Source organism: Pleurodeles waltl, chromosome 9 (assembly GCF_031143425.1).
Source record: "Pleurodeles waltl isolate 20211129_DDA chromosome 9, aPleWal1.hap1.20221129, whole genome shotgun sequence".
NCBI lineage: Eukaryota > Metazoa > Chordata > Amphibia > Caudata > Salamandridae > Pleurodeles > Pleurodeles waltl.
In genome coordinates this window covers 809,413,073-809,425,419 of record NC_090448.1, presented here as the reverse complement: position 1 = coordinate 809,425,419, position 12,347 = coordinate 809,413,073, and the positions used below count along the sequence as shown (strand labels likewise).

Here is a 12,347-nt window from a genome sequence, read left to right as displayed (position 1 = left end):
ATAAGCCTATGTGAGGGCAACTTTTAAAAATGGCTGCCGTGTATAAAATGGGAGCCACGAGTGCAGGACGAAAATGGCGATTTCGAGGTGAAAACGCTGCTGGAATTGAGCGAAAATGCTCATGCTTAGTGTACTAGTCATTATCGGTCTTTTGATACTAAAATCGTACTGCTGTGGCAAAGTAAATTACATGGGTCCAGAATTTTTAGAACCACACCACTGCCTATACTTTGAAGTATTTTCTGGCCTGCAGGCTTTAGGTACCATCTCTCTTTCTCCCAAGGACACTAGGGAAACCTCTGTCTGCCCCCCAAAGCTAACTGAGACTATCTCCCCCCGAGTGCTACACTAGCCAACCCAGGTGTTTGTCCAGTGGTGGACTATCCCCTCTTAGGGCACTGGGAGTCACCCTTAGAATGTCCATGCTGGTAGCTCTCTAAGCATTTGGGGATTAATTTCCCTTATGTCTTATCAAAATACCCTGGCTTCTTCCCCAATCTAGAAGAGGAATGTTGATCCCCCCCTTGGGAATCCTTTTGGGGGCCTTCTGAGAACTCCTTATCTTTAAGTTTTTCTCCCATCTCTTTCTTCTGTTGGGAACCTTGACCCCCATTTTGTGGGTGTCCCCCCCCAGATGCCTTCTTGGACACTCTGGTGCTAATCCAGAGGTCCGCCTCCTCATCAAGCTTCCTGGGGTCAGTCAGCTTACTATCTACCAAGGGCTGGCACAACTCTGTGAAAGAAATATTGAGCATATGCTCTCTCAGAATCAAGTCATATTACCCTTTATAATCATCTAGTTTGCTGCCCTGCACCCATCCATCCAGTGCCTTGTTGGAGAAATCATAACAATCTACCCAAGTTTGTGTTGAAAGTTTGGTGCTGTCCCTGAACCTCTGACAGTATCTCTCAGGGGTCACCCCAAACTTGGCCAGTAAAGCATCTTTCATGTGTGGGTAGTCATTTCTGTTCTGTGGAGCAAGTGTAAGAAGTGTGTCCCTCCCCAGTGATGGTACATAAAACCACATGGATGCCCTCCCAATGCTCCTCAGGTGTCCCATGGGCCCTTAGTGCAACTTCATAGGCAGCCAATCACTTGTCAATGTCATCTCCCACCACAAAACTTGGCACCACATTCTTGGGCATACGAACCTGTTTGTCCCCGACTGGTCCTGCACGTATGCTGCCACCATCACTGCTGGACTCAGACTGTCTAGCCTTGATCTCCAGCTCCTTGATACTCAGTTCATGAGCCAACAAAAGTTTTTTTTCAGCTAAGGCGGTCTCTGCTTCAACCTGTTTGGCTGCTATTCCAGCCTCAGCTGGCTTGGCTTCTCTCTCTGCTCTCCTTTCCTCCTGTTGAGCCTCAATTTTTAACCTTGCCATCTGCAATTGAAACTCTCTCTCCTCTCTCCTTTCCTCGGTGGTCAGGCCTTGATCAGAGACACTGTTCCCTGGTTTTGCAGGGGGCACAATTGCAGCACTAATCTCATCTAATGAGGGCAATAAATCCTCTGAGGGGCCATCCTCTGGACCCTCTTCCTCAACATCCTCCTCTATAGGGGCTTCTGCCCAGGCCCTCAGCGCCATTTGGAATTCCTTCTTCCTGGAGGCTTTCTGGATAGGTACACCCATATCCCTGCAGAACGCCCTCAGCTGTTTTACAGTGTAGGTCTCCAGCATGGCCATATCAAAATCTTCATCTCCTGCTTGAGACCCAGACAGAGACATGATAAATGAGGATTTTAGTCAAAAATTGACAGGAAAAATTAATTGCAAAAAAGAGATAACAATCAAGTTGACCTTCAACTGTGGGTAGGTAGGGAAATACTTAGCTACTGTATGTCACTGCACAAATACAAGTCCTATCCTCACTGCTGATCACCAATGTTAGAAATGGCGTTTTTGGTTAGCAGTCAGGTTACCACCTGTCCAAGCAAGGACCCGCACTCTAGTCAGAGTAAGTCACACACAATCCAAATTATCCTGTGCCCACCCACTGGTAGCCTAGCACTGAGCAGTCAGGCTTAACTTAGAAGGCAATGTGTAAAGAATTTGTGCAATAAATCATACAATAACACAATATAGCACCACAGAAATACACCACAAAGTGTTTAGAAACATATATAATATTTATCTGATAAGATGCAGGTCAAAACAATTAAAATGCAATAAGTATATGTAGGGATATCACTGAAAAGTGATAGAAAGTGTCTTAAGTCTTTTAAAAGCAAACAAAGTCTCTTTCAAGCACAAAATACCTGGTTTGTGTGCAAAGTCTCCACAAAGAACCGCAGAGGAGGAGATGCGTGGAAACATACGGGTGTGCGTCGATTTCTCAGGCTGCCCATGGCGATGCGTCATGTAGTTTTCACGCAGGGACGGCTGTGCATTGATTTCCGGCGCTCTGTCGCGGATCCTCTTCAGGTTGCGGGGTTTTTGGACACCCCGGGGTCGATGCGTGGATTTCCTGCTGCTGTTGCTGTGTGAAATACACTGGAATGTAGGAATGTTCCAATTTTCTAATAAATCATTAGAAAGGAGTAAAACTAATATGCAATTCTTTTTTGCAGTCTTAATTTGAAGGATGGCATGGAGTCATGGATGTTTCCCGAGGATTATCTTACACTTATTATTAGTAATGATAAATGAAATGCCTTTATTAGCCAAACTGACACTCCCTTTGGAGGAGGACTTATTTTACATCATCAGACCTAAATCCAAAGTAAGAGTAAGAAAGGCAGAAGATGGAAAAAGAAGTGGGGGGACAAGAAAGATGGGAAAACAGTCAATGGGTCTTGGGGAGTTGTGCAGCACCTGGCAGGAGGTGAAAGGACGGGCTTACACTTAGAAAACCGTTACGTGAACGTCATTTTTTTGCATATTGCAAGAGCTTGCACTTAAGCTGTTTGGGATGGAAGGTGCAGAATACTGCAGAAAAAGGCAGTACAATAGATTATGTTGATGGCTTTCTATTATGCTTTTGAAATCACTGCAAGCGGTGAGCTGAATTGTCGGCATGGATCTGAGAGTGGTTATAAAGGGAATAAACACTTAGGCCCTAATTTATACATTTTTGCGCCGCATTTGCGCCATTGTTTTACGCAAAAGCGGCATAAATTTACAAAATACAATTGTATTTTGTAACTTTGCGCCACTTTTGCACTAAACAATGATGCAAATGTGGCGCAAAAAAAGTATAAATCAGGGCCTTACTTTGTTATGAAGTCATCAATAAATGGAGGAAAGCCTGTAACTTGTAAACTTAAATTGAAACAGTACGCAAGCTATGATGAGAATATAGAAAAACAGGTGTAAGTGTAAGCAACCCCACTTTAGAACTCAAAACAAAGAGTGAGAGGTAAAGCATTAGAGAAGGAGAGGGAAAATAGGGGTTCAGTGAGAGGCAACACGCAAGAGTAATGAAAAGTGATCTGTAGAAAGAGAGGGAAAAACACAAGGCGAGGGAGAGAAATAGAACAAAAATTGTAAAATACAGGGGGAGTGGAATAAAGGAAAAATACGTGGGAGTGTCAGGGAGTAGAATGTAAACATTAAGGGAGAGAGGGAAGAAGAGGTAAGAAAGTAAAGTAGATGTCTGCAAGCAAGAGGAAAGTCAGATTATGCAGGGAGTTGAAGATTGGAATGACCGAAGAAAAAAGTCAGAAATTGGTTTGTATTGTGTTCACATCCCAGGTCGTGGCAAATATCCTAACTTTATTCTGGGCATTTCATTGTTGTTCTGTGCTGGAGGATGTGTAGATGTAGCGTAGTCATCATGGTGCCTTTGTGGTGTTCAACAAAGTCTATGCTGAATATGCCCCTCTTACCAGACAATCAGATTCAATAGTTGCCCCTTTCTCTTACAGTTCTAGAGTGGATGCCTATTCGAGGGCGCACAATGGCAGTAAGCCTGCCAGGGCAAGGATTCCCCCTGGGGCAACTTCTCGTGGCGGGAGTGGCGTATGGGATCCGGGACTGGCGGTGGCTACAATTTGCTGTGTCTGCACCGTTTTACCTCATCTTCCTCCTCTCGTGGTAGGTGGCTCTTGAATGTGGACATTGCAGTAATTGCAATTGCAGTAATCATGATCAAAATGTAGCTGTTCACTGATGTGTGTCTTTTTCCTTTGAACTCTCTTCTAGTAATGGTTATTGTTATGTGTTATGGTGGGCGTTTTCAGATTTTGCATAGCTATTCATTCTCCAAATCCTTGGCCTTTTCAAGTGTTGGTGATCTAGGTGTACTAACTGTGTTAAGGGTTGAGGGTTTTCCCCATGGGGAATGATCAGGCCGGGCTCCGGTCATCCTACAGTGAATGTGGAAAGGGTTAATTTGCCAGCATGGAGCTGGTACGCTCAAGGAGGCTCTGAAATCTTCACAAAGCAGTGCTTTAAATGGGTTAAAATGAGTGCAGATATTTATTCAAATGAGCTAGAAGTGTGGCAAGTGGGCGAGGCAAGGGTGAGGGTTAATTGCAAGACATGATGATACTTAATGACTTCCATACCAATTGCAACACATACCAAAACACAAGAGAAATGCGTTTATATAAACTAAACAGGTTAACTCATTACTCAAAATGAAAGCTAAACAGGGTAATATGTTAACATTTCCTTCTTTTGTAATATTTGCTGCTTCAATACAGTTATTTGTTATTGTTTGACACATTACTATACAAACAGAAAGAAACAAGCAGGCATGCACACACAAAGCATTCTACACATTTCCTTTAAAATACCTCCCACTTCCTCTCGCTTTTCTCTTACACTAAAACACGCAGACACAAGCAGGCTTGCACACAGGCATAAGCAGACACTCACACAAAAGACTCAGATTAGATTAAAGCCATTTCAAACTCCTTACCCCCAATGGCTTTCTTAGTTGCCTCTGTCAGCGGGCTGCCTCCATTCCCACGTTTGCACAAATGCACACAATGATGTGACTCTGATTGACAGCACAGGGCCTGAACGGGCCCTGCTCTGTCAAACACAGCATGATGGGGACCACCAAGACATTATGCAAATGAGCCCACACGGAATAGTACAGAGGTGGCTCAGGGCTACAGAAGTACCGTGGCTGTCAGAGACCGGTTCCACTCTGGCGTCTTAGTGCTCACTAGCAGCCAATGAACCGACTCTTTCGTGAGTACTGGTACTCTCCTCAACAGTAGAGAAGTGCCAGTACTCAGAGTGATAAATATAAGAAGTGCCCATTTAAAGCACTGGCACAAAGTACATGTTTAGGGAGCAGCCATGGTCATCCAGTGGGCTGTGTGCTAAGTGACAAAGGTCTCAATGGAATTGCGTCATAAGTGGATTTCAACAGGTGGAAAATTCAGCTGTGGTCATCTTCCAGATGATCCATGAAAGTGTGTTCAGTGTCGTTTGTAGGTTGGGTGTTTTCACTAAAGTGGTGAACAGTTTTCTCCTGCCAGTGTCGTGTTCTCTTGCAGAGATATTCCATTGGTCATCGAGGGTCCTGTGGCACATGACGTATCCCTTTGAGTGCAATCAGAGTTATACGGAGTTGTGGCCAGTTTGCTGTTGCAAATACTACCCCCTGTTTGTCTCACCACAGTGTCACCTTGTGAGGAGCTGTTGCCACATTGTAAGCACAGAGCGAGCTGGAAAGCTCTACTAGTGTAGCTCTCCACCTTGTGTTTGAGGCTCTGTACCCTTATAGCTAATTCAGGGTTGTCATACTCTCCAGCGGGAGTAGGCTCAGGAACCTTTGTTTTTGTAGTTGTGAGAGGCAGGGGCGGCTCCTGTAGGGGCAAAGCCGTGGGGCGGGGCACAACAACACAAAGAAATAAAAAAAGAAAAAGAAACTTACCACTGCCACTCTGCCTTGCCACTCTTCTGGCTCCCGTTCCACTCGCTGCAGGCACATGCTGCCAGCCTGCCCTGCGACTGATCCTTATGCTGCTCTCACATAAGAGTAGCATTAGGATTGGCCGGAGCACCAGGTTTGGCGCATCTAGCCAGAGTGGGAGCCCCTGCCTCCTCTCTCCAATCTGGCATCACAGTGCCGAGTTGGACAGAGCCCAGTGTGCATGTGTGTTTGGCCGGCCAGAGACTTCCGGCCAAACATACATGCGCACTGAGGGGAATGCTGCGCACTCTCCCTCTGTCCCTGTCATCGCCCATGGGCCATAGCGGAGGAGCCACGCCTGGTAAAAGGGTAGGAAAAGCTTCTTATGCCTTGACAGGCTCTAGAACCTGTCGCCGCTCTATTGCCCTGCCCCCTTCTACTGCCCTCCAGAGATTTCTAGGCAGTGAAGAGATGAAAGCCACACCCCTCACATGCGTTTATCAGTTGGCAAGTCTGCAACCAGAGCACTGATCTATGTGCATGTGTGTTTTTTGTTTAAACATCCAAAATATAGGTCTTTCATATACTGTTACAGACAGTAAAAGAGCTGTTCTGATCACGTGCCTTTGGCAGTTTTCAATGTAATAGACACTCGCATTACTTACTGTGTACTGCACTGAATCTATTACTCTGATAACATGTCACTGGCTGCTTGTAAAGCGATAGTCAATAAGTCATCTGTCTGTTTACATCCCACTATTTTTATCGGTCCCTTTACAGACCTGGTGTCACCAACATGCAATTGAAAGGGCTGTTTACATGTTGCTGGCTGTGATGTGATAAACATTAGGGGGCAGGTTTAATATTATTTCATGCAATGCAGCACAGTAAGGGGACTAGCTGTGCTGAGTGAAAAGGAAAGAGCAGACGCGCTCCATATTTACAAAGATATGCAGAATGCAGCACACATGGAACTTTGAAGTAACCAGAAGAAATAAAGATATTTCTTCTCGTTATACCTCTGTTGGGTAGACACACCTTTTGGCACAAACCTAGGTTCACAAGTGTTTGTAGGTCTGGGTTGCGTCAAAATACATGGGTGGGTGCATGGGTATGTCCATTCTCCACCCTTGTGACACATACCAGGCACAAACTAATGTAAGGCAGTGCTATGCCCTGCCTTATGCTACTTTCCATGCAAAATGGCTTTTGAGCATCTTAGTAAAAGCTAAAAATAATTTTGCGTCAAGGCTGCATCCCAAAAGTGGTGCAACCCTGAATCAAAATCATAGTGAATCTAGACCTAACTGCATTGCTTCGTTGGCATTTTATTATCTGCTCTGGTTTTACACAGGCAATGCACTTGTATGCTAGCATGCCACTGGCTGTTTGTCAAGCGATGGAAAAATCATAGCATCTGTCTGTTTAAGTGTTGTGGCATCCTGAGATTGTGCCCTTTTTCGTTTACAGGTTTGATGTCATAGACAGGCAGTTCATTAGTCTTGTGGCATGTCACTGACTGACTGGTATGTCATAAACAGTACCCGAATTGCATTATTTATATTTAATGAGTCTTTCTAATGAAATGCACAATTGTATTGACTGATGTAGTAGACGGTATTGGAGAAAACTATGGGCCTGATTACAACTTTGGAGGAGGTGTTAATCCGTCCCAAATGTGACAGATATACCACCAGCCGTATTACGAGTTCCATAGGATATAACGGACTCGTAATACGGCTGGTGGTATATCTGTCACTTTTGGGATGGATTAACACCTTCCTCCAAAGTTGTAATCAGGCCCTATGTCTCATCATGTTCCCGGTTAGTCCCCAAAAGTGCTTACTGCAAACCTTAATAATAGGTGAATCACAGAAATTACTGTCAAGGTTATCCACCACACACTGGCAATGGAGCCCAGGTTCTAAAAAGAGCAAAGTCACAAATATACAATCTGCTGCACACGTTTTCTAGTGTTGGTCACATGATCACATTTTCTCCAACTGTACAAGCATGTTCCTATCAGACTCATGAGAATCAGCGGATGTCCTTCACCAGTAAGAAAAATGTGATAAATTAAGTTGAGCAAGCTAGTTTGTAGTTTGCAGATTTCATGTCTCTGGTGCCAAGGCGCAATGTGTCAAAGCCTCAGAGTTGGCACATTTGGTGGGCAAGGTTTGCATGAGAAACAAAACATGGATGCAGCAGGTTTTATCTACAAAACATTTAGCAGTGCATTTAAAACTGTACACAGTTTATGAACTGGTCTATGTGCATCCCAATGGTTTTGTTTAAAGTTTGTTTTAAATTTTAGGTGTGACAAGTGTGTAAAATTTCAGAGTGATTTGAGACGCTGCTCAATCAGGGAGATGATGAATGAGAGTAAATCCTGGTTTTTGAGACAAGCACATTCTAGTCTTCCTTACCGGTTACTTTCTAAGATTCTTTCTCTTTCCCAAGGTTTATACCTGAATCAGCCCGTTGGCTCATTCTGAATGACAGAACCCCTGAGGCCATCAACAACCTGAGGAAAGTTGCCAGGATCAATGGAAAACAAGAGGAAAGCCAGAAACTCACCGTGGAGGTTAAAACAAATTATCAGTCCATATGTTTAAGGGGAAGGTTTGAAAGATTATTTCCAGACTCAGGAGGCATGGACGTCAATTCACCACAAGGCGAAGGGCTTCAGAAGTGATATCACACATGTTGGACCTAGGTACCAACAAAGGTTTGACCCTTTTGTCCCACCTAACGATCCTTGCCAGCTTTCTATTTGCTGCTGAGGGTCTCAAAGAAGTAAATAGGGCTCTTTAAACCATTTTTAGGTCCAGCGCGGAAGCGCTTTCAGATCTGTTATCTATCTGTAGGCTTTTTACCACACCCATCTCACTCCCATAACTTTCACTCGTTCATGGACTTGCCTTTCAAAAATACATTAATGTAATTGGTAAATGTTTTAAGCTTGTCCCGCCTTGTGGTGCTTTTGTTAGCTCCTTGTAGACTGACCTTGTTACATGAATTATTGCACTATTGCTGATATGTTTTGCTGTGACTGAACTACTTTTTTTTCTTTTTGCCTCTCCCCTTGGCGCTCATGCTCATGGCTGCCACGGCGCTTTGAAGTTTCATAGATCGCAAACTTGTTCTTTTTCATGCTTGATCTGGTTTTTCCTTTCCTTGCTATTAGAGTCAAACCCAGCAGACAAATATTCTTAGTTCATTCACTGAAGTCGAACTCCTGCATTTGCTATGATTTTATAAACAGTGATCACGATATGAAGAACCACGGAAAAGGACGAAATCAAAATCAGAGCATGTTAGTTTTCCATATGTCTTTGTAGACTAAGGGGGTCATTCTGACCCTGGCAGTCATGGACCGCCAGGGCCAACGACCGCGGAAGCACCGCCAACAGGCTGGCGGTGCTTCCATGGGCCATTCTGACCGCGGCGGTACAGCTGCGGTCAGAAACAGGAAACCGGCGGTGTCCCGCCGGTTTCCCGCTGCCCCAGGGAATTCTCCACGGCGGTGCTGCAAGCAGCGCCGCCATGGGGATTCCGACCCCCTTCCCGCCAGCCTGGTTCTGGCGGTTTTCACCGCCAGAACCTAGCTGGCTGGAACGGGTGTCGTGGGGCCCCTGGGGGCCCCTGCAGTGCCCATGCCATTGGCTTGGGCACTGCAGGGGCCCCCTAACAGGGCCCCACATAGATTTTCAGTGTCTGCGTGGCAGACACTGAAAATCGCGACGGGTGCAACTGCACCCGTCGCACCCCTTCCTCTCCGCCAGCTCCATTCGGAGCCGGCATCCTTGTGGAAGGGGGTTTCCCGCTGGGCGGGCGGGCGGCCTTCTGGCGGTGGCCCGCCAGCCCAGCGGGAAACTCAGAATGACCGCTGCGGTATTTTGACAGCGGTGCGGTCATTCGGCGGCTCCCGCCGGGCGTGCGGTTACCGCCGCCGGCGGGAGTCAGAATGACCCCCTTAGTCTGATTCATGTTGTCTGTGTCTGTCTGAGCCTGCACTGCTGTTCATTGCAGTCACTGCCACGCTTTTTACCAGAAAAAGCAGGTGAGGTGAAGGTTCTGAGTTCCAAAAATGTTACTCCCACAATCTTGGTGGCCTTCCTTGGCATGTGCTCCTGAAGTCTTGGGTCCTCTCGTTCAGCAATCTGGGTGCCCTCCTTACCATGCGCTCCTGAAGTCTTGTGTCCCCTCCTTCAACAGTCTGGGTACCCCTCCTTACCATGTGCTGGTGAAGTCTTGGGTCCCCTCCTCCAGCAGTCTGGGTGCCCCTCCTTACCATGCGCTCCTGAAGTCTTGGGTCCCCTCTTTCAGCAGTCTGGGTGCCCCTCCTTACCATGCGCTCCTGAAGTCTTGGTGCCCCTCCTTCAGCAGTCTGGGCTCCCCTTACCATGTGCTCCTGAAGTCTTGGGTCCCCTCCTTCAGCAGTCTGTGTGCCCCTCCTTACCATGCTCTGGTGAAGTCTTGGTGCCCCTCTTTCAGCAGTCTGGGTGCCCCCCTTACCATGCGCTGGTGAAGTCTTGGTGCCCCTCCTTACCATGTGCTCCTGAAGTCTTGGGTCCCCTCCTTCAGCAGTCTGGGTGCCTCCCCCTTACCATGCGCTCCTGAAGTCTTGGGTCCCCTCCTTCAACAGTCTGGGTACCCCTCCTTACCATGCGCTGGTGAAGTCTTGGGTCCCCTCCTCCAGCAGTCTGGGTGCCCCTCCTTACCATGCGCTCCTGAAGTCTTGGGTCCCCTCTTTCAGCAGTCTGGGTGCCCCTCCTTACCATGCGCTCCTGAAGTCTTGGTGCCCCTCCTTCAGCAGTCTGGGCTCCCCTTACCATGTGCTCCTGAAGTCTTGGGTCCCCTCCTTCAGCAGTCTGTGTGCCCCTCCTTACCATGCTCTGGTGAAGTCTTGGTGCCCCTCTTTCAGCAGTCTGGGTGCCCCCCTTACCATGCGCTGGTGAAGTCTTGGTGCCCCTCCTTACCATGTGCTCCTGAAGTCTTGGGTCCCCTCCTTCAGCAGTCTGGGTGCCTCCCCGTTACCATGCGCTCCTGAAGTCTTGGGTCCCCTCCTTCAGCTATCGGGGTGCCCGCCTTACCATGCGCTGGTGAAGTCTTGGGTCTCCTCCTTCAGCAGTCTTGGTGCCCCTCCTGACTATGCACTCTTGAAGTATTGGGTCCCTTCCTTCAGCAGTCGGGGTGTCCCCCTTTACCATGCGCTCCTGAGATCTTGGTGCCCCTCCTTCAGCAGTCGGGGTGCACCCCTTACAATGCACTCCTGAAGTCTTGGGTCCCCTCCTTCAGCAGTCTGGGTGCCCCTCATTACCATGCGCACCTGAAGTCTTGGGTCCCCACCTTCAGCAGTCGGGGTGCCCCCCCTTACAATGCACTCCTGAAGTCTTGGTGCCCTTCCTTCAGCAGTCTGAGTGCCCCTCCTTACCATGCGCTCGTGAAGTTATGGTGCCCCTTGTAGGAGGCTGGACTGGCTTGTAGTGAGTACCAAGGGGTACTTACACCTTACACCAGGCCCAGGTATCCCTTATTAGTGTAGAGGGGTGTCTAGCAGCTTAGGCTGATAGAAAAGGTAGCTTAGCAGAGCAGCTTAGGCTGAACTAGGAGACGAGTGAAGCTCCTACAGTACCACTAGTGTCATATGCACAATATCATAAGAAAATACAATACACAGATATACTAAAAATAAAGGTACTTTATTTTTATGACAATATGCCAAAAGTATCTCAGTGAGTACCATCAGTATGAGGATAGCAAATATACATAAGATATATGTACACAATACCAAAATATGCATTAATAGCAATAGAAAACAGTGCAAACAATGTATAGTCACAATAGAATGCAATGGGGGCACATAGGGATAGGGGCAACACAAACCATATACTCTAGAAGTGGAATGCGAACCACGAATGGACCCCAAACCTATGTGACCTTGTAGAGGGTCGCTGGGACTGTAAGAAAACAGTGGGGGTTAGAAAAATAGCCCACCCCAAGACCCTGAAAAGTGGGTGCAAAGTGCATCTAAGTTCCCCAAAGAGCACAGAAGTTGTGATAGGGGAATTCTGCAGAAAAGACCAACATCAACAATACAACAACGATGGATTTCCAGACGAGAGTACCTGTGGAATAAACGGACCAAGTCCAAAAGTCACGATCAAGTCGGGAGTGGGCAGATGTCCAGGAAATGCCAGCTGTGGGTGCAAAGAAGCTGCCACCGGATGGTAGACGCTGAGGATTCTGCAAGAACGACAAGGGCTAGAAACGTCACCTTTGGAGGATGGATGTCCCACGTCGTGAAGAGTTGTGCAGAGGTGTTTTCCTGCAGAAAGACCGCAAGCAAGCCTTGCTAGCTGCAAGGGTCGCGGTTAGGGTTTTGGGATGCTGCTGTGGCCCAGGAGGGACCAGGATGTCACCAATTGCGTGGGGGACAGAGGGAGCGTCCAGCAAGACAAAGAGCCCACTCAGAAGCAAGCAGCACCAGCAGAAGTGCCAGAACAGGCACTACGAAGTGGAGTGAACT

At 47.2% G+C, this 12,347-nt stretch overlaps 1 protein-coding gene across 1 annotated transcript in view; it reads left to right on the top strand.

Moving 5' to 3' along the window:
• The window catches only part of LOC138260013 (solute carrier family 22 member 20-like), a 407,633-nt gene that overhangs the window by 123,006 nt on the left and 272,280 nt on the right, over positions 1-12,347 (top strand). Inside the window, exons 4-5 of the mRNA XM_069208073.1 lie at positions 3,870-4,038; positions 8,276-8,399. Of these exons, the coding sequence (XP_069064174.1) occupies positions 3,870-4,038; positions 8,276-8,399 (293 nt within the window). The remainder of the gene's footprint in view (positions 1-3,869; positions 4,039-8,275; positions 8,400-12,347) is intronic.